Consider the following 23,088-nt stretch of genomic DNA (forward strand, 5'->3'; position numbering starts at 1 on the left):
ACCACAAGGTCGATCACTGACCTTTGGTTGACCGTTATGGGCAAACCATGACTAGCACAGAAGTCCAATAACCTCACCCCGCTCGGGTTCATGTCAGGGTTCCTCCTAATCACAGTTCCCCAGCAAAACAATAGAATCAGTGCATGGAGTCCTCTCTAGAACTCCACTCACTACCTCCAAGAAGGCCGAATAAAGCTGCTGTTCGGTGCATATGCACATGCACAAGTTTTCCTCTCTGCAAGATGAAGCTGCATTGAGGCGACCCTCTCGTTTACCGGGACAAACTCCAACTGCGCAGCCACCAGCCGTGGACTTGAGTATCCCCACACCCACCCAGCACCTCTCACCTTGGGCAACTCCAGTGTAGGAGAGAGACCAACCCCTATAAAGGCTCCAAACCCCAAACAGTGTGTAAAAGTGAGCCCAACTATATCTCTCAACCTCATGCCCCAGATCTGGCTCTTTCCCCCTCAATGAGGTAAACCAATTTCCACTGCCAAGTTCCACGATGCCAGGGGCCCATTGTGCCTGATAGACAATGCACCGCACCCATACTCTGGATCTTGCGGGCGGTGGGCCCTCGATTTTCCCATGCTGCCTATTCGGGCTGAGCCTAGCCATGTTACCAGGCACCAGGCACTCAACATTGGACACTACCCCCAGGCCTAGCTCATGGGGTAGGTCCCAGTAACCCTCTCCCGGTCAGGGTAAACTTTACTTCTTTTAAGATGTTCACATGGGTGCTTCTTGGATCATGTTTATCTGTATCTTCACTCCAGACCTGTACAAGGGTGGGCTGCTGAAATATCCTTCCACTTGCTTTGAAAAATTAATAGGTGATATAAAGCTGCTATGATATTATGATATAGTTGTACTTGGACATATTTAATTACATAAATCCGTGTTTCATTTCAACTTGCGTTAGGTTGTGTCCCTTACTCCCTTACATCATAACTGATGCTATTGCTGCTCTCTGTCAAGCTAAGAAAGCCCTGGACTATTCTATTAAATCTCTCTCTCTCTCTCTAACATCTTTTCCCACTTCTCTCTATTTCATTTTGTCTTCTCCTTGCCAGGATTAATCATGAATGATTACATGTCTCTTCTTTATATAGAATTTTCACTAGAACATCTCAGATGAGTCACTGCTGTGTTCAAAGTGCTTATTAGAGCACCGTACATGTCTTCATTGGAACTGCTGTGAAGACGCAACCAACATGATTCTCACATTGTTCTTACATACCATTGCCCTTTGATGGTTTAAAGAGACCTATAATATCATATAACGTACTTGCATATTTCATCCTCTTCATCAAATATTTCATATAAATATGCTTTTAAATATAAAAAAAATAGGTCATTATTTATACATGACAGTTCAGTGGTTTGTGTATTATCTTGTCATCTTAGAAATGAATGGACCCTTAATTGGTTAACTGCGTCCACAAAATGGATATAATTGATCTCTACTTGGCTGACCTGCTCTGATTTTCTGCCCACATTCAAACAACATTCTGGCCTCAAATACTCCTTAGACCTTTAGCATGAATGAGCAGAACTAAATGTAACTTTTTAGGCAGAATTGCTCTATTGAGGAAAACAAATGTTATTGTTGTTTTGAGACGAGAGCAAATGAATTAAAAAGGGGGTTTGTTGGCTTGCTTTTGTTAGCAGAATTGGACTAGCTTCCAAAGGGTACACTTTTTTTTTATTTTATGAACATTCAAATACCACATGAAACACATAAAATGAGTGAGAAAATTCAGTTTTATTTATTCTGATCAAACTGAGTAGGGATGCAGTTGTTAGAAAAGGAATCAACATCATATAAATGTGTTTAAATACAGTATAATTATTTGTAAAAAATTATTTTTTAAAGGAACAATCGTACCCGGAATCACTGGAAACACACCCTGGAGGGGGCGCTTTCACACATTCACTGATGCACACTCACAGCTATGGAAACGTTCTGAGTTGCCAATCCACCATTTTGAAGCATTGGAGGTAACACATATGGGAGAACACACCAAACTCCTCGCTGACACTGACGCCTCAAACCCACAGCTGTGCGATAACAACAGTACCTTTTGCGCCCCCTATTTTACCTTAAATTACATTAACATCTTCAAAATCATTGTGATGACAGACATCTAATAGGGAGAAAAGGGCTTCTGTCATTGTTACTCTAGACTCTTTGTAACTTTTAGAGGACATATAATGTCAATAGAAAAGTATAAAATAAATCCATTTTAGAAAATTAGAAGCTGCTATTTTAGCGATGAGGGACAATCTATAAGGGTACACATATCTCAGGAACCATAATGCTTGTGCTACACTGTTCTTCTGAGGGCCGCCACAGCTCCAGCTAACACACTAATTATCTTTATAGTGTTCCGTCACCTGGAATCAAATATCAGATCTAACTATTTGTATACATACTCTGCTGAGTAGAACAACTGCCCCATATCTCTGAACTGGACAACTGGAGTCTGACATGGAGTCCCTGTCTGCTTCTTCCAGATCACATCTCAAGATTTGTAGATTCGTGCTCGTCCCTCAAGAAGCCTTCTTTATGTGCCAGAGTGTCTCATTATCATTCCACCAACTGAGTGCTGAGACAGGGCTTTAACTAAAAAATATATTGTTATAACTCTAAACTAGGTGTTATAGACTCCTATACACTCATTATAGCTCTATAAGTATTCAGTCATACAGGCATCTTCTTTGTTGTCACCGTCCAATGAAAAACATGTATCCCCAATTTTGGCAATATTTGTGTGGAAATTTCATGATAAATAGACCAATAGAAATGCTCTAAAATTACTTGGAATAAAATCTTTTTACATGGACTTCCATTGAAAATTATGTTTTTCCCCCCTTCTTAAGTATAGTTGCTAGTTTGGAGATGCATGTTTTTCATTGGACAGCGACACTATACTATACTATATATACTATAAGGATTTCTCCTTACCAGTGTTGTCTTGGCTTGCCTGCTTGGGGCTAGGACCAGGAATTCTGTGACAACACCTGATATGAAAGCTCTATAAATAAAATTTTATTGAATATAATTTAAACCTTTTAACATTTTTGTAACATTCAGTGAAAGTTTTCTTAGCATTTGCTAGCTCTTCAATTGTCCAGTGTTTGTACACATCCCTAGATCAGTACATGGGGTTCTTGGTCCAAAAGACTGAGCCATTAAAAACGTTATCTGGAGGTGTGTGGATTAGGCTGTCACGCCCTTGTCCTGTCATGTCTGTTTTCCCCGCCATGTGCTCTCTTAGCACATGGCTCTGTTTGTTATTGTCCATGTCTCTGCCCTCGTCCTCGTCAGTCTCATTGGTAATCCGTCTTCCTCCGTTATCTGTCTTGTCTGTGTCATGTATTTAAGTTCCCTTGTGTCACTTCCTATTTGTCGGTCATTTGTATTGTTGCGTTTCATGGTTTCCAAGTCTGTCTATCTTCAATTTGTTTCATGCCCCAAGTCATTTGTGTTACTTCCATTGTTGCTTTATGTCGCTCAGTCCGGTCTGCCTGTCTCCATCGTGTCATGTTGTTGTTTTACTTACTAGTCATGTTGTTTCTAATTTGATTTCCCATGTTGTGTTGTTAAGCCCTCTGTCTGTCTTGTTTGCTTTTCGTGTTTAGGATTAGTCTGTCTCCGCAGTTTATCGTTTCCACTGTCATTGTTGTTTCACTCCCTTCTGTCTGTCCATGTCTCTAGTTTGTCTGTATTCCTCTTTAGTCTGTTTATCTCTCTGTCCTGTGTTGGTTTGTTAGCTCTCTAGTCTGTCTGTCCCATTCGCACTGTTTAGTACTCCATGTTTAGGTTTTGTCTGTTTAGCTCTTCTTTGTCTAGTTCTAAGTCTTAGCTTAGCATCTTTAGCTCTTTCTGTTTAGGTTTCTGTTTAGCTCTGTGTCCAGGTTTGTCTATTTAGTTCTATGTCTAGGTTGAGTCTGTTTCTCTGTCTGTTAAGCTCCCTCTAGGTTTCTTTATCTGTCAAAGTCTCTCTGTCTAATATCATGTCAAGTTATCTAAGTCTGTCTCTGGTTTATTATTATCTTGTGTTTCAATAAAGTCACCGTCCGCCCTCCGCGATTCCTGACATGGGGAGAGGTTACAGATTACTTAAGATGACTTCAAATTTGGGAGCGTGATAACTTAAAGTAAACACATATCTAAAATGCTACAAAACATCATTCAAACAGTCAATAAAAACATGCAGACAAGTTAAACTTCAGCCATGTACAAGCTACATTCAGTTTTTTACACAAATGTACCACTTTGAAAGATACTTAAAACCTCTGATTTTTTTTTTTTTTTTCTGTGATAACATTAGTTCTCTGGAATCGTCTACATTGCCTTTATTTTCTGAAATATTACGTGAATGTGTGCGCTTTGGGCCATATAGTGTCTATGCTATAAAATCTGAAAATATAAAAGTATTTAAAAAGATCCATCCATCCATCCATTATCTGTAACCGCTTATCCAATTTAGGGTCGCGGGGTGTCCAGAGCCTACCTGGAATCATCGGGCGCAAGGCGGGAATACACCCTGGAGGGGACGCCAGTCCTTGTATTTAAAAAGATATTATTTTGAATTTAACTTGGCCACAACGTATTTAGACATTGATAGGTTCTGACAGATATGGTACATCAGACTCTTTATTAAACAACAATGTGAATATGATATTCTCTGGATGCTGTATGTGTGCTTCCTGATACTGTGTGTTGTGTAAAATGCATATTCTTTTGAATGAACATTGTGGGTGCAGTGGATAATTATAGCCAACTTATTAAATCAGCCATATTGGGCTGTCGTACAAGGTTCTTATAATTGGTATTTAAGAGTGTTCCATGTAGTGTCTCACGCAAAATCAGCTTCTCTGTTTGTGTGTGTGTGTTTGTTTATTTGCTGTATGTAAGGATTATGTACTAAGTAAGCCATTTAAAGCTGCAAGTGGGAGGCAGCTTAAAATTATTTTTGTACTAACAGTTAATGATACATTACATCAAATCACTGATGACCCAAATCACAACATTCATAACTCCTGTTTTATTTTATATATTCTTTATACTGTTTTTGTCATACCCACAACTTTTTGCCATATTTCATCTATTTATAGCTATTTTCCATCTTTAAAATCAGGTTCACTTAACATAGAGATCCATTTTATAGTTACAGACTGTAGTCCTTTCATTTCTTCACATAAATATTTAGTCTGTTCATTACTGGTAAGGACCACTAATGGCCCACAGAACCATGACTGTATGGTAGTGTGGATCATACTCAGCAATTTGTGGCTTGAGTATTTAAACACGGTCTGAATATTTGACATTCCTGTAGTCAAATTTAGAGATGACCCTTCATTGACATCAGATACAAGTGATGCTTCCTTAGTGTCACAGCTTAACTAAGAATATAGTCCAACAACCAAAAATATCCAGCTGACTCTGTCTTGTATTCATGTATGAAGGACACAAAAACAGACTGGAGAGCTAGCAAATGGTAAGGAAACATCTTCCTAATTTAATGAAAAGTGTTTTGGATTACAAACGTGAACATTGTCATTAAGATCTTGAGGAAAAAAAAAAAGCGTAGGTGCTTGTCTTGTGCTATGGGTCTGAAAGGATGGAGAACTGCCCAGAAGCGGTTACTGAGAAATGGAAATGTCCAACCAACAATTATGACTGAACTTTATGTAAAATAACAATGCAGCTGTCCTTTGCAAAATTAAAGTCTAATAAAGACACAGTAAATACTAAAAGAAATTCATATTTACTAATATTATATTATATTATATTATATATATATATATATATATATATATATATATTTTACATTCAAATAAATATATTATTTACACTTAACTTCACTAAAAAATAAGGGCAGTCTGCCTTACAGATGTAAAGTTAAAGAAAGCTTCAGAAACAACATCTTGTCATGTGAGTTTCACTAAAATTAGCCAGTACTGTCCTGATACTCTCAGGGTCCTGAAAACTGACGGACAGGGCGAAAAGGAATTAAGTAAATTAAGCAGATACACAGATGGACAATATAATCTTTGATTGTAGAACTACAAAGTACATTTATATGATAAGTGAACATGATAAATGGACAATGATTGCAGATGTATTTATTAAAGTGGGCAGTGAAAATGCTCCAGGCAGTGGACTGCATATTTGAGTGTGCATCATTTAACATGCATCCATTAAAGACTTTGGTCCTAAGTGTTCTATTACTTAGCAATAAGATGCTATTGACTCCTGTGAAGTGCATTGATTATGGCAAAAAGACGATGCTAACCTACTTAATAACCCTAAGAAGGTTTTGGATTGGCTCACATTTATCAAAATTGGCACAGATGTTCCAGAGGGAAAGCAAACTAATCAATAACCTAGAATTTAATATTCCTTAAACCCAATTACATCTGTGTCCTACATAGTCTACAGATGTTGTTGGCTCTGCATAGAGGAACACTTATTTTTGTCCTCACAAAAAATAACAACATATGGTGGAGACTCATTTTAGCTGCTCACTTTTCCAATTCATTACATTTAGGACAAAATTAATAGAGCACAGAATTTTGAAGGGAAGGCTACCTATAGTGAATGAAAAGAAAGAGAAAGGCCACTTAGTTGCTCTCTGAATTGATTAGTTGTCAGAAGGCCTGTAACTGTACTGAGGTAATATGCTTGGGTTAAATTTGGGGCTGTCAGTTTTTGCTTCATATGACCATTGTGTCTGGCTGTAGAAAATGTGTCATCAGGTCAGAGGGGAGAAGAAGATGCAAGAAGAGTCTCTGGAATCTGACATAGTATTTGCTTATAAATGGATTTCACAGGGTTTTTTTCTAAATTATTTAATTGGTAATATAAAAACCTTGCTTTATGATGGGTTTGAAGAAAGCTTCTGTCTTATACTTTCATGGCAGAGTGCATGTAGTGCCAAGTTCCCAGTTTTTACCACTACTACTATTGCCAACATCAGAATTAAATATGCACCCAGAAAGTTCCTTTAAGATTTTAGATAAACATAATTGCTCCATTTGTGTTAGAGACCTTTGGTTCCATCACCACCACTGAAATGTTGGTTTACCCAAATGCACCATTTCACCTTCGCCTACTCAAGAGTTTGTTTACATCTCGAAGAATGAATTATGCTGAAATTTGGAACAAAAATCAGTGGAATTCCCTTTTAGAAGGTGAGAAAAAAAGGTTTAGAGCACTGAAAGCTCTAAGGAAGGGGCAATGTTTTAACAACCGTCATGTGACGGTAGTGAAGATGGCGCAGCGTGACTCTGCCACATTTCTGTAGGACCGCGTCGACCAGTTTGAACTGGCGGGTTTCTGCGGTTCAGATATTGGGGAAAGAGCCAGACACAGCGGCTAGAAGCGGCTTCTCCGCTCGCAGACTGTAGGCGGAGAGCCTCAGGAACGTGTGGGCTAGGCGAGGCGAGCAAGGAGCTAAAATAAATGAGCTCCACTCAAGCGCGCTCACATAGAGCTACTGCAGCAGTAAAGCTGAGATCAGATTTCCGTTCATTACCTTCGGTGGAGAGAGAGAGAAAGAGAGAGAGAGGCTGAGATTCAAATGGTTCCTCACTTCCTTCCATAGTGCACTATGCGAGTTGTGACATTTTGGCTTCTGCACCCAGAGAAACTAGTGTGGCCAGTACGGTATTGTGCAAACATGGCCGAATTCCAAATGTCTCTTTTTTAGTAAAATTATCCACTGTTTGGGTGCAGGAACCATTCGTTTAAGACCTATATAGTGCCCTACGTAGGGAGAAAGGAGCCAATAGAGAGAGAGAGAGAGAGAGAGAGAGAGAGAGCGCCTCTGCAGCGGACTGTGTGGATGACTCGCGTTTTCAAGAGGCAAAAGAAGAAAAGAAAACGACGGTGACCAGTGACACACCGCGGGAATGAAAGGGGACACGTTAACGGTCGTGTTCATTTATTTGTCTTGACTGCGCGGCCATGAAGTGTCCCTAGGACACCTAGTTCTGTACATGCAGCCCTTCATCTTGTGAGCATCCTCCCACGACTCCAGCGGAATGGAGATCTGCTTGCGGGGAATCTAAAGCATCTCAGATCAAAATCATGTGGATCCCCACGGAGGATGAGAAATTCGGAATTGGTGAGTGGCTATGCGCTTATACTCCTTTCAACGTCGTTGCACTGTAATGTTGTTTGTCGTACACTGACTAATGATTTTGGACTACAAACCTCAATGCAACAATTTCTTTCTCCAAGTGCAGCGATGAAAACACTCCTTGGCTCACGTTAATGAATGACTCATTTGTGGATCAGAATTGAACCGAATGAAACGTTCTTTAATATAGTTCATTGGCATCGTGAAAACGACGGTTGTTTCACAAATTTAGAGCCCTTTCTGACACGTGATGGGAGCAGAGCTGATAGTGCGCGCTCCCGCTTGTTGAATTTAAGCGAAGAGTTAGCCTACCATTGTACGATTTTTCGTTTGTCTTTCATACACTGGCTCAACTACATATGGAATGAAGTGTTGTTATTTTGCTGTTATAGAGTTACAGTTGGTGAATTCGTTTCTCACAACGCAACGCAGCGCCAGACTCGGGAAGGAATCGTTTTTTTAACTGAACCGACTCACTAGCGAACAGAATCTAACTTTTTTAAGGTTCTGCCTACGCAGTTTTTACATCCTCGTTATAGCTGAAAGTGTCTAGCTATTTATTTCCCCCCACGTATAGAATCATCACACAAACGTGATATTGTAACATGTTAGCAGCAGCATCTCATTGAAAAAAAAGATTCGATTCGTTGAAACGGACAGTGCTAAAGAATCGGTTCGGTAATTTGAGCCGAGTTTCCCATCAATGAGTAGCACAGGGGATAAAAAAAATGCAATAAGCCGCTCTTCCGCGTGGACGCACGGGGGCGCTGATGATGACGACCGTTCTAACAGGTGCGCGCACCGGGGTTGAGGGGGTGCGCGCTTTTAGACGCTGCTTAGCAACGTCTCCTAGCAACCGTTGTGCTGCGGTATATAACCAAGGACTAACGTTACTATGTTTCTGGAAGTTGAACTCTGCTTCATAGACCGCTCTTAATAAATTCTTTATTTATTGTGTTCCTATATCTAGTATAAGTCTCTGTATTTCTAAACCATATTCTTTTCACAGTTAACAGTATTACTGTCACTGTGAACTCTGAACACTGGAGCGGTTTTGTCGCAGGAGGAGAAAAGACCAAAAGTGTTAAGAAGCTTTTGGAACCGTGTAAAAATATAACTATGCATATTCTAACATATCGACTTAGTCTCCACTATCAGAGTGTTAAGAGGTTGTCTTATGGTTATCAGCACTGATGCAACCCCTCATCTCCCCTGGAAGTGACATGCACATCCCACATATCTCTCACATATCTGTTTGAGCCAAGTGTCTCTCTTAATCTTGTAAACATGCCCTATTTATGCACAATATTTTTTTTTTTACCATTTATTCTTTGTATTTCTGAGACCACAGACAGTAGTTAGTTATTCCTGCAGGACCATGGAGAGCACCATTAACACTGAGTGCAGTTCACGGGTGTCATGATGAAACCGTGTGGATTCCTTTCTCATTAGAAGTGAACATCCCAATGGCAATTAGGCAGTATGGCTGACTGCACCAGTAATCTGAGACAGGGCACTCTTGTGGTGAGACTCTTGCTAGTAAACCATCTCCTCTTGAGAACTGGATGAAGGGATGGTCTCCATCCGGTCTGTGAGCACAGTTTAGAATTTCTGCAGTGTGTTGATGAGTTAAGGCTCTTAAAAATAGATTGTTTGCACATCTTTACAAACTGCTTCTTTAAAGAAAAAGATTTTTTTAACACAGGGTTTGTAAACTCTAAACACAACGACACCCATTGTAAGCTGAAATAAATTACACTTTTATCTTTCAGTTTATGTCCAAAATGTCCAAAAATATACAGACATAACTTATAAATAGTGTGCCTTAAAGTACATCCATTGTGGACATGCATATTCAGTTGTGTAATCTCCATAGAAACCCATGAAATGAAGTGGAGCCTAAGGTCACCATGCTTCATCCCCCATGGTCTATGGAGTCATTGAACTGTTCTCTCTAGAGTAATGGAGCTCCTCCAATACCTTTGTGATGAATGGGATTGGCGTTTGTTAACCAGATTTGAATGATTCTGTACTTAACAAGGACCAGTCAGAGTGCATTTGTATACAGCGGTCTGGCCAACACCAAAAGGAAAGATGATACCTAATACAGGACAGGCTCATAAAGCATTTCAGAGATTTTGTGTTGTCATTAAGATTTTCAAATACATTTTTAAATATTTATTCCAAAAAGCACCAGTAAAAACAACACTGACATTTCAAACTTAACCAGAAAAAAAGTGGAAAAAAAAAAAATTATAGGCGAATATTAATCTGAGAACGTTATTGCGGCGTTCTATATGTGCATTCTTTACAGCTGTCCTCTGTATGTCTCTATTTCAGCCACACAGTGATGCAAATGAGCACATCTTCCTTAGTTTCTTCTTAATATTGTCCAATCATCAACAAATAATTTGGCTCTTTTTTTCATTTTAATAACAACTACCTTGTACTGTTCCTTTTTGTTTGTGTTGCAAAATTGTAAGGGTGAGAATGGCTATGTATTAGCTAATATTATCTTGCAATGACAGGTGTTACTTATGATAAAATTCATTGTTAACTACTTAAACTCATTGGTATTTTTTTTCTCACATCATTATTTGAATACTAATCAAATATTAAATCCCCAGCCTCCACCTCCACCCACTTCTGGGCAACACAAATGTATTCAGTATTAATTTTATTTAGAATTTTTATGTAACATTTACAACGGCACAGTAATCTGGAAAGTGCTACCTTCTTCTGTTCTATATTTTATGTACTGTTTATCCCTCTACCATTAGAAACGTGTATATTTACCATAAACATTATAAATAAGGTAAACATAACACTACAGTAATAATATATTTTGTAGCTTTTTGTGTTTGTGCTAACTTATGCCTTACCACAATCTCAGTGTTTCTATTAAGAAACATTAACCTTTAAGTGTGTTATGGGTTGAGTCAAGAATGAAGCTGGTTGCGGATGAGATTTGAAGTCACACACAGACAGTCTTTGATGGCTCCAGGGGTGTGTATCTCCAACCAGAGACTGCTGCACTATTCATACTAAACTATGAGTACTGCTAAGCAGGGCTGTGCCATATCGTATCGTTCGTGATAATATCGTCTGTATTGTGATATTCTGACTTGTTTACGTAATGACATCATGAAGTTATTCTTAATACGGATAATGGAATTTACATGAGTAATTTAGACACAGTGAAGTACGGTGGAAAGTGGCTCTGAGGCCGAGAAATTTACTCCAAAAAAGGGGAGTGACTTCAGTCATATTGAGGTGGTTTGGTTACAAAATAACCATTGTAAAATAAACCATGGTATTATGTAAGATATATTTCATTTAATATAATTAATAGTAATATATTGTTTATTTTGTTGTGTTTTTTAAATTAATAAAAGTATATTTCAGTGTTTTGTTCACCAAGAATATTTTTATCGACAAAATACCCTGAAATATCATTAATTATTTTATGGCAATATCGCCCACCCTTACTGCTAAGAGTGGTGAAATCTTTTTACACATGATTTAATAAAATAGGTAATATGCGATTTGAGATGAGGTATTTTTTCCTTCGTATCAGACTAGAACCTCTGTCAGTACGTGTTTCATATTGCCCTGTGCTGGAGTGTAAAGTTCAGACGTGTCTCTCATTTTGTAGTTGGGATGTAAATATGAGAATGAGTAATGTTATAAAAAGCAAATCAATTGTTTTAATTCACAAACATGATTTTCAAAATATCCTCAAACAAAACTGTGAAACCGTAGATAAGCTCTAATGAGCAAATAAGCTCATTTTAAGCTCAACTCACCAGATATGACAGGTGCAGCACTCAATTATTGCTTGAGACTTTCGCAAAATTTACCAAGCTTTCTAAATGAGAATGTTTGATGTGTCTTGCCCCTAACATCTGCAAATTCATGATGTCATTTTGTAAATCTAAACAGTCATGAGACAATCAGGCTTGTGTGCATGAGTGCAATATGAGAGCCCATCTAAGGTCATCTTTTGCCATTCATCATGAATGTATGTTTTTATTTATTTAACATTACACTTATATAGCACCTTTCTAGAAACCCAAGGATGCTTTACAATCAACACAACATTCAATTCACACACGCTGGCGAGAAGAGGCAGCCAAAGGCACACAGCGTACTCTCAACCAGCAACGACCCGTCCACCGGGAGGACTGCATCGGGCACTAGGGTTTGACCCAGGATAGAGTGCTAATCCATATATGAGCACACACGCATATTCATACATTCATTCACATATGCACTCATTCACTCACACTCCAGGACAGTTATTAGTGAAGCCAATTCACCTAAACTCTGTTTTTGGACTGTGGGAAGAAACTGGAGGTCCCGGAAGAAACCCACGCAGACACGGGGAGAATATGGAAACTCCACCCACTTAGGACTTGAACCCAACATTCCAGCACTGAGAGGCGAATGTGGTAACTATTAAGCCACCGTGCCCCCAAACAATTTAGCGTGTATTTGTCATTCTCTGTAGTCTGACTATCAGACTGAATCTTGGAGAGTTTGAGTAACTTCATAAGAGTCTGTGTTGTACATGTGCCACTGGAAATCAAGTCTGTGTCGAGTCACATGTAACTGAATAGAGTCATTTATTTTTAATGGAACCATTAAATGTGTGGGATATCAGAAAGGTGTTTTATACTTAAGATTTTCTTGAATCATCTCATATCTTGTTGAAACCTGTTTTTAGGTGTTTGAGTTTCTCTAATATTTGTTTTCAGACTTAGGCACTGATAAATTTAAGTATGACTTCTAAAGAGAGTATAATGCAGCTCATATATACAGATATATTTTGACCCTGTAATAACTCATTTGTGATGATCAATGTTCACACATGAGAGTAAAGCCTCTTGTGTTATCCAGTGCCTCCAAACAGAATCAGTCACTGAGTTATGGGTGACTAAACAAAAGTCAAAGTGCAATCATGAATCCAGATATAAAGATATAAAGTCTGAGTCCAGTTATACTTCCTAAATTAATGTTAATTAAAAATCTGCAGTCTTAACTGACCCGTGAGTCTTGAGATCTGAAGTCTGAGTTCAGTTGTGATTCATAAGATCTGAAGCCTGATTTGAGCTGTGATTCATAATATGATAATAAAAGTTGAAGTTAGGTCTGTCCCAAAACTTAGCATGCTGTCTAACTAGAGAGCATTTTACATCACAGTGTGCGCACTCCCCACATGTATGCAGTCCCAATTCTTAGATACATTATTATGCTATCTACAAAAATATCTTAATTTGGCAGAATTTTAAGGCAGCATCAAACCTTTCCTTAGCCGTGACGGAAGCAACTCCCGTCCATTTTGCTGTTCTCCCACAGACACTGAGGCACTGAGGTGACGCTAGCCGCTGAGATAGGTAAACACTGGTTGCATGCGGTGGGCGGGAACAAGCCGTGACGCAATTGCTCTCTAACTAGAGCATGTCAGTAACCTGCCTCATGAGGACAGACGAACGTTAGAAAGCTGTCTACTTAAATATCTGTCTATGCAGTCAGTGCCTACCTAGGCAGCTCACCAGGTTTTGGGACAGACCTGTTGTGTCAAAAGATCTGAAATCTGAGCTCATTCATAAAATCTTAAGACATCAATAAGATCTGGAGCCTGAGTTGAGTTTTGATTCGTAAGAACCGAAGTTCATATATGAACTTCAGTCATATATGAAGTTTGAGTCAATTCATGAGTCATAATATCTGAGTCGAATTGTGAATCATAATGTTCAGCAAATCATTCATGTGGATTAATTAAATCAGCTGTGTGAACAATGGCCCTGTGCCTTCACTCTCCTTATGGCTGGAGAACTCTGCTACTGTAAGCAGCTAGAACAATTATATATAAAAGCTAATTTCTATAATAATGTGTAATAAATGCCTCCTGAGCACAAAGTGAAGTCACACAATCTGTGTGTGTTGTTCTCTTCTCTTTTGTTTTCATAGCCAGGATAGTCGCACATGCATGTTCTCTCCTGTGGAAATGCTGGCCCTGCACTAAAAAAACAAGGAATTTGGTGAAAATGCATGTGAACAAGTGTAAGACAGGGCAGCACGGTGGTGCAGCAGGTAGTGTTGCAGAGACCTGGAGGTTGTGGGTTCGAGTCGCGCGCCGGGTGACTGTCTTTGAGGAGTTTGGTGTGTCTGCATGGGTTTCCTCTCATGGTCCAAAAACACACATTGGTAGATGGATTGGCCACTCAAAAGTGTCAGTGTGTGTCTGTGAATGACTGGCCTCCAGGTTGTTTCCACTTTAAAGTCATTCATTATCTGTATCCGCTTATCCAGTTCAGGGTCGCAGTTTCGCTTTAAATTACGTACCCAAATCTTAAGGCAGTGAATAAACTAGAGGCAGATTTATAAAGTAATGTTTCTGAAAAGCCTTCAGCATTTGATTTTGAATAAAGATATTGAAATGAATCTTTAGTGGTCAAAATATGACCAAAACAACAAAACATTTTAGGCACCTTTCTAAATTTTATTTGGAATCTTCTTTGAAATCTTCCTTTGGAATCTTCAAAGACCCCAACCATAAGGAAAATGTTTAATTTTACTGCAGGAAAAAAATTGTATTATAATGCTGTAGATTTAGGCCGCCTCCCTCAGTCTACCTCCTGTGTTTAATGGTCTCAGTAGGGAAAGGGCAGACAGTGAAAGGGACCTAAGCTTTGAAAACGTATTTATTGTTTTGATTGTTGTTCATTTTGATTGCTGTTCCCCAAAAAAAATTCTGCATCATCTCTTAGAGTGTATGTCTGGTAGGCGTCGAAGCATGGTTGCTTCTGCCCCTTCCTTGTTGAGCATCGCCCCTGATTGGTCTACAGACTTGATTGATGTGTTGTTAAAGTGGAGATCCACAGGGAACATGTTTAAATGATTTTTTTAAAAATTTGTTGTACTTTATTTTGAACTGTTGTTGTTTTATTCTTTTTGCAAGTACTCTTTACACAAACATGAGGGTTACTATTGAGTGGATTGACAGAAAGACTCAAAGTTGATCTTGTGACAACCTACGTACGCACTGGTATGCTTTGTGTGTGTGAATCGCTTGTGGGCTCTTTTTTTTTTGCGAGGAAGAGATCTCATTTATTGAATAACGAATTATTTTGGTAGTCATACATTTTAGAGAACTGACTTACATAATCATTTTCCCGAGAGTCTGCCTATTCAACTGATGGGTAATATGTACTCAGCATGTAAACAACTTATAAGAACTGCAGCAGACTGAATGTGCATAGTACGATTCAATGATCTCTGTGTATAATCTTATCCTTCACATTCTGATATAGTCATACCACACACCCCTAATCTGTTTTAAAACTTGTGTTTTCGTTACACTGTATACATATGATCCAGTAAGTTTTGGTTTCACACTGCAGTTTAAAGACTAAAGTACTAAAGAATTTTATTGCTAGACGTTTCTATATTTACCAGCTTATAATATTATGTCCATCATAAATTGTTAAAATCATAGCACTGGTTTGATTAATGCTGTGTCCCAAATCACATCCACCTCTTTACCAACTAGACTATGATGAGTGCCCTTCTAATCATAGTGCAGTAGTTTTTAATACCCTGTGTAGTTTGTAATTTGCTACTGTGCAGTTTGGGATAAAGCTTAAATAACGCATTGGGAGTCACATTTGTTGTTTGAATTTTAGCGTTTAGTTGTGTTTGTGACAGTAAAACATGGCATAAAAACTAAGACAATTGATATGTGAGGCCAGAGAGACGTATAATATGTTATTCTCCCTTGTGTACAACTATGAATGTTAAAACAGATATTATGAGCATCATTGTGTTTGTTTGCTTGATGGGAGAGGGAAGCATTTGTTTTGGTCTAAGAATCTTGTGCTCTAGTGCTTTTATTCATTCATTGTCTGTAACTGCTTATTCAGTTCAGGGTCACACTGGGTCTGGAGCTTACCCAGAATCACTGAGCACAAGGCATGAACACACTCTGGAAGGGGTGATATTGCTGATATTCAAATATGAATAACATGTTCTCAAAGGCAATTCTGAGAGGGGATTCAATGCTGGTTTTTACACAAGTATTCATAAATGTTGAAGGAATAATTTTAATAACACTGTGTTTAAAAGCTTGACACATTTTGGTCTACTAATAATGCTGGCTATGGTTATGTCTGAATTTTATTTTTCAAAAAATATTTTTTCCTTTTGTTACAAGATCTCAACATGTGTACCGTTTTCATTCTTTTTACTAAAGCATCCAAATGGCTCCTAATGAAGCTGCTTGAGAGAATTCCAAGAGTGTCCAAGACAAAAATAGGTTGCTTTAAAGATGTCTTCACTATGGATATATGATTGTTACTTCCAAACAGTCTGTGTGATTGGCTAGGGAGCCAATGACCAATCAGTGCCTATGTTTAGCCTTTAAAACGTAAGGGTTTATTAAAAGTAAAAAGAATCCTGCTGAAAAAGAACACTTTGCTTAACAAAAACAACACCAAAATGATCATACTAGACTCAACAAAGCTTCAATGCTTTCAAAGCAACAAATGACACAGCATTAGATCCACCTTAAATACACTGGCTAAACCCATTAACTTTCACCCCAGGTTTAGACCTGCTTCCAAAATGCTGTTTTTTGGCCTTACACACAACACCACGTCTTTTCAAAATACTCCAATTTGAAACTTGTTTCTGAAAACCTCAGTGACCTAAAATGAAGTTTGTGTGCGAATGGCAAGCCAAAACACAGACAAAAACATTTGTCTTCTAACACACATATGTGTCTTGAAGAAAGTAGAATAGTAAAACATTTTCTATGAGTAGACAACATTGTATAAAGGGACAAAATGGTTCAGCAGAAGTTTGTCACTATTTATAGAGCACCTCTCTGAACTGACCCCTGACATTAATAAAAATAATAATAATATTTAATTTATATAACACATCATGCAACAGCTCAGAGCACTTAACAAATATTAAGTTTAAAAAAACACACATAAACATAACATAAAAAATATAAGCAGAAAAAAAATTAAAATGAATAAAAAATACAGATAGACAAACAAAACATGGAAAAAAAGAGCAAGCAAGAAAGTGTGTTTTAAACAAGAGGCACGCAAAGACATAATATAACAAATATATAAATGAAGATTAGCAATTATATGTGCCCCTGAAAAGGTGAGATTTTTTAAAAGGATTTAAAAGAGTTCAGACTATATGCTACTAGGATATTTTCAAGGAGCTGATTCCACAGCAGTGAAGTAGCAGACGAGAAAGCTCAATCAGCTTAAGTCTGGTAACGGGTCTTTGGTACCACAAGTAAACTAGAACTCACTGAGCGTAGGGAATGGGATGGAAAGGGTTGTGTAAGGCTTTATTTAGTGACTTTATAAGTGACTCGGTGTAACACAAGTAACCAGTGTACATTTTTGAGTATGGGTGAAATACGTTGATGCAGGCGGGTCGATGTAAGTAGCCAAGCAGCTGCGTTTTGATCTGTAATTTTCCATAATGCGAAATGGCATACCAATAAGGAGAGCATTGCTGTAGTCGAGACACAAAGTGATGTATTAGGTTCTGGGCATCAGTATAGGAAAGGTATGAACGAATACAAGCTATGTTTCTGAGATGAAAGAATGCAGACTGACTTTATTAACATGTAAATCAAATGATAGCTTTGTATTCAAGATAACACCAAGATTTGTTTTACATGTGCAGATGGAGTGTAATGCACTGTATTGTGAGCAGACTAAGTAGTAGACTTATGAGACTGGTGTGTGTTTTGTGTCATATATAACATACTGTGCTGCTGGTTGGTATCAAATACATTACTGTGTGTGTACGCAGTTGTGACACTTGTTCTGTGCCTGCGTTATCCATTTTATCAGCTCCACTGACCATAAAGTAGCACTGTGTAGTTCTACAATTATACTGAAGTCCACCTGTTTCTCTGCATATATTCTTATCCTTATTTCACCCTGTTCTTTAATGGACCCCCAGTGTACCACCACAGAGCAGTTAAGATTTGGGTATAAACATCTAACTCGTTGGTCCACACTGTAGATGTAAAATCTGTTGCTATACAGTTTGTGTTGGTCATTCTCTAGTCCTCCATCAGTGCACACTGTTGGCCGGATATTTTTGGTTGGTGGGCTATTCTCAGTCCAAAAGTGACACTGAGGTACACTGAGTGTAAATCCTCTAGTAGTACTGCTGTGTCAAATCCATTTATACTTGTACTTTCAATACTATACTGAATTCAGCTGAAACGTGTATTTTTCTGTTCATTTCATAACCACACAACAGTTTCAGTGACCAAAGCACAAACACACACTAAATATAAACAGTACTCAAAAACCAAGAGAGGAAGAAGTCACAGTTTTAGTACTGGAGCATATTTACAGTACAAGCCTCGTTACTGAACTATGTGGGTCAAAAATACAAAAACAAAATCGTTCATTAATCATAATTGTGGTGAAATGTACAATAAGTCGTGATATTGTTTTGCGCTTATATCGCCCAGCACTAATTTGCTTTTTTTTTTTAATTCTGCTTTTATTTTAGCATCACAGCTTTTCTGGTAATGGTGTTGTATAACAAGTAATTGTGAGTAATTATTTGCAAAAATATTGCATCTGCAGTAAATATATATATATATATATTATTATTATTATTATTAATTGCATAGTTCATGATTGTATGCTGTTTGTGTGCTGTGTTTATGAAGGCCCGGTGTCTGTAAATGAATGAAAAAACAAACCGTCTCAGTCCGGTATGCTAGTCTTTCTCTCTGTCACTGCTCACTTAAGGTGGAAATGTCTCCAAATACAGGTGACGGCTAACTGCATTACTGGATGTACTACAAAACTAAACAACTCGAGTTACAAATGAGTTTTTGTGGTAATTCAAACAGTGAATTAAAACTTACAGACAAGTTAAACTTCATTCATGTCGTTTTTTTCCCCCTCCAACACACTATTCACTCTTAAAAGACGCTTAGCCGAGGAATATAAACAACCAGAGAGAACTGTGATTGCCCAGAGTCATAGACATTCCAAGATGATACCGGTGTACTATTCTGTTTTATTCTGGTGAATGTGATGTGAATATGCAGATCATTGGAGTTGAAGTTGTTGTAAGTTATTATACCAAGACTGTGATTTTGTGTGAGCACAGGTCGTGTTCTTCAGAGGTGGGTGTAAGTCATATATGTGCAAGTCATAAGCAAGTTTCAAGTCTTAACTATCAAGTCTCAAGCAAGTCCCTAGTCATTGTGGAAAAATTCAAGCAAGTCAAGTCGTGTCCCTGCTATAAATCAAGTCAAGTCATTCACATTATTATGCCGTAACTCCAGTTTCCACATTTAAATCAGTTAAAAAACAGTGGTCATGAAGACCACTTTCATTTTCATTTTCTTGTGTTACAACATCCTGTATTTATTACAACTTAAAATGCCTAAGCCTAGAATCAGGAGCGGCACATCAGCTGCAGAAGATTAGAACATCATTGGAGCTGATTTCGGAGGAGTCTGTCTTATTTAAACCTCAGACATTTAGTTTGCTCTGGAATGTTGAGGTAAGTGTTGTGGTGAGAGCTACCTACTACCATGATGACGTTTTGGGATGTCATCCCTGACTTCTCAGATTCATCTCCATATACATATACCTTCTTTCTAATGGCATCTGAGAGCTCTTTTGATCTAGTGATCATGGTGATCCCACTCACCTCAACAATCCAGAGCGAACCAAACTAAATATCTGAAGACAGACTCCTCCAAAATCAGCTCTGATGATGGTCTAATCATCTGCAGCTGATGTGCTGCTTCTGATTCTAATTTTAGACATTTTAAGTTGAAATAAATATGGGAGTGTTCTACCTTTTTCCTTGCAAGAAAATGAACAATTTATTTCAAAACCTATTTCACAGTTAAAAATGTGTATTGCATTACCTGCTGTTCATAATACAGCAGAAGCATTACTGGTAGGTCTATGCAGACACGCACCAAGAATTAAAAGTGGAGCCTATTGTTTCTCATTTTCAAACTTTACAGGGTAAGGTGTGTTCTCATGAGAGACTTTTGTCTCGTTCAAACGTATAAAAGTACTGTTCGATGAGCGCTGAGGCGGTCTGATTAAGAGAATGTCAGTGTCTGAATTAATTTATTAATATATAATTTCTAGCAACTGTGATTTAGTAAATATTTAACTACCTTTTACTAAACCACATATTATAGTTTACAACTATAATTGGAAATACTAATGGGTAAATGGGGTTCTATTTTGGTCAAGACAGTTTAAGAATTAAATTAAACTTTAATCCCAGAACTGCAGAAAATATATTACTCACTAATGTTATCTCACTAGGACTCACCTGAAGCTGCAGCTCATATGATTTTTCCCATCTTTCTTAAGTCAAATGTTATTAATATTGACTGCATTCTCTTCTCTATTAATACACAATTGATTAAAAGCTAAATCTAACACTTCAAATTAACATGATCTTTTTGCTAATGTTTGATTAGTCAATGATTAACGTTAGCTTAAAAGCCACTTGAAGAATGATATTTGATGTTGTGTTGGTGGTGGTGGTGCTGATTTTACCTATGGACACTTTTGAGTCACCAGTCCACCTACCTACAAACAGTCACCCAGAGCATGTGTTTTCGACCATGGGAGGAAACCAGAGCACCAAGAGGAAACCCATGTGCCACAGTAGCATCACTGTGCCACCCTCCTTAAATCCAAACTTCATTTCACTTGGAGTAGCTGGATCCATCATAGGAGCTTTATATTGGACTCTGCTTGTCTGCCTTGTTCTGATGGGTTTCCAGGTTTACACACACTGCAAAACCAAATCACACAATCATAAAAAAAAATAATAATAATAATAATAAATAAATGTATATCCTCTCTGTATGTACAAAGTCAAGTCTCAAGTCATCAATACCAAGTCAAAGTAAAGTCGAGTATTATTATCAGTTTTCAAGTCAAGTCATGTGATTAGAGTCCCCCACCTCTGGTGTTCTGCTTTCTTGCTGCAGGGTATACAAAGTGGCAGCATCTGTCTCTTTTCATGAATTGTCACACCAGAGCAGCAGCTGTTCTCAGAAAATAAAAAATGTATAACATTACAGTTCAATATCAGTTCAGCTGAAATACCTACTGATGCATCTAAAACACAGGTGGAGAAACAGAGAAGATGTTATACAATATAACAGAACAATGGAGATCAGCTTAGCAACAGAATGCTAAAACTAATGTTGATTTGTTTAGATTCATCATGATATCCCAGCGGAACTCTTCTGTAAGTGAAGCACCTGTGTCTGTTCAGGTGAGTCATCTTCACCAGCTCAGTTCGCTCTCAGTCATCATGTGGGAGTGATATTATAAAATTATAGCCTTTATTCGTTGGAGAGATTCTTACTAGCAGCTGAATAGCAGGAGAACAATATTGCTTTATTTCATACGTTTTTTGGGGGGGCGGACATACATCGTGCTTGTGTATTTGTAGTTCTGGTTAAGATCAGCTGCTCTTTGCTTGTTTAGCTGATCATTTAGCAGTAAATTGGATTTTCTCAGCTCATCAACTGACATTGAACTTATAGTCAGATCCATCTGTATTTAGGCCTGTGCTGCATGCTTACAGAGGAATTAAATGTATATAAAACATTTATTTTTTATTTCCTCAAGTTCTTGTGAAGAAAAATACAAGTGTAAATAAAAATGAAACTGTAAAAAGGAAAGAAAAGAAAAGAAATCACTAGTGATTCTTGCTGCCTTTTGCTATGTTGTGTTTCCATAGATACAGCTCTACATAGAGCTGGAGTGAAGACCTGAGGCTACTCCCCCTCCGAGCGCCTTCACTGGCTACTGATTGGCTCATTAGAATAATGACTCATATCACAGTGTTTTGAGGCAGCTGCGTTTGGGTTAGCGATCCCCAACAGCAAGTACAGGGCATTTAGCAAGATCAATTCCAAACATGGCTTTTCCACAGTGGCTTTTCCACAGTGAGTGTATAAACAGCAGACTGCATATTTACTGACAGAGGAGCTTTTAAAAAGACAGCTGTAATTATTTCAACAACCAGTATCAAATGTTTGCCCCTTCAGTGTTGAGTGTTTTCCTTCTCATGTGTGAGATCAAAGAAATGCAGATAAAACTAATAACATCACCTGAAAATCGAGACCAACTTAAAATGGCCTCTAATAGTTACTGTTTTTTCACTGGTTTATTTAAATGCTTCAGATTAAATTAAGACTATGACCATTTCTGTACGTAACACTAGGCACAAATATTATAGCAGTTGATTATTCATCAAAGTTTTGAAAATTGATTAAAGGACGTTTTGTTACATGGCAGTGAGTACGTGAAAATTTGATGATGAATGGACCAATAGAAATGGAATTAAATGTTTTTAATGCTTTGAAATATTGATTATGCCAGACCCTACCATACACCCTTAAGTTCATTAGTCATATCATAATTCATTTTGCTGTGTTATTTGTCTGTAATGTTGACCAGAGGATGTTCTTATTTGAGTCTTGATTCAGCTCAGGTTCTTCCTCATGTTCTGAAGGAGATTTATTTTTCTCTTTAGTATTGCTTCATCTCAAGGTTTCATACTCTTGCTCTGAGGGAGTTGTTCTTGTCACTCCTGCCCTTTCTCGCTCAATGGAGGGCTGGATTCATTTCTATAAAGATTCCTTTTTCACATTTTATGATTTTATTGATGTGACAAGCTGACCAAGTGAGTCAATGCATCAATATTCTATTGACTTTGAGAGACTTGAATGTTTTATGGAGAGACTTCACATTGCCCAGTGCCGAGGCTTATTAACTCCCACTTGAGTTTGGACAATCTAGAAAGAAATAATGTTTTTAAGGTAGACTGTGTTTCATTTGAGGGCGGCACGGTGGCGCAGCAGGTAGTG

General features: G+C 38.0%; 1 protein-coding gene across 1 annotated transcript in view; it reads left to right on the top strand.

The window, feature by feature from the left end:
* Positions 1-7,423: 7,423 nt before the first annotated feature.
* Positions 7,424-23,088, top strand: part of LOC136665881 (dedicator of cytokinesis protein 3-like) — an 82,034-nt gene continuing 66,369 nt past the window's right edge. The window contains exon 1 of the mRNA XM_066643711.1: positions 7,424-8,141. Within this exon, the coding sequence (XP_066499808.1) occupies positions 8,105-8,141 (37 nt within the window). The 5' untranslated portion in view covers positions 7,424-8,104. The remainder of the gene's footprint in view (positions 8,142-23,088) is intronic.

The sequence above is a fragment of the Hoplias malabaricus genome, chromosome 14 (genome assembly GCF_029633855.1).
Source record: "Hoplias malabaricus isolate fHopMal1 chromosome 14, fHopMal1.hap1, whole genome shotgun sequence".
NCBI lineage: Eukaryota > Metazoa > Chordata > Actinopteri > Characiformes > Erythrinidae > Hoplias > Hoplias malabaricus.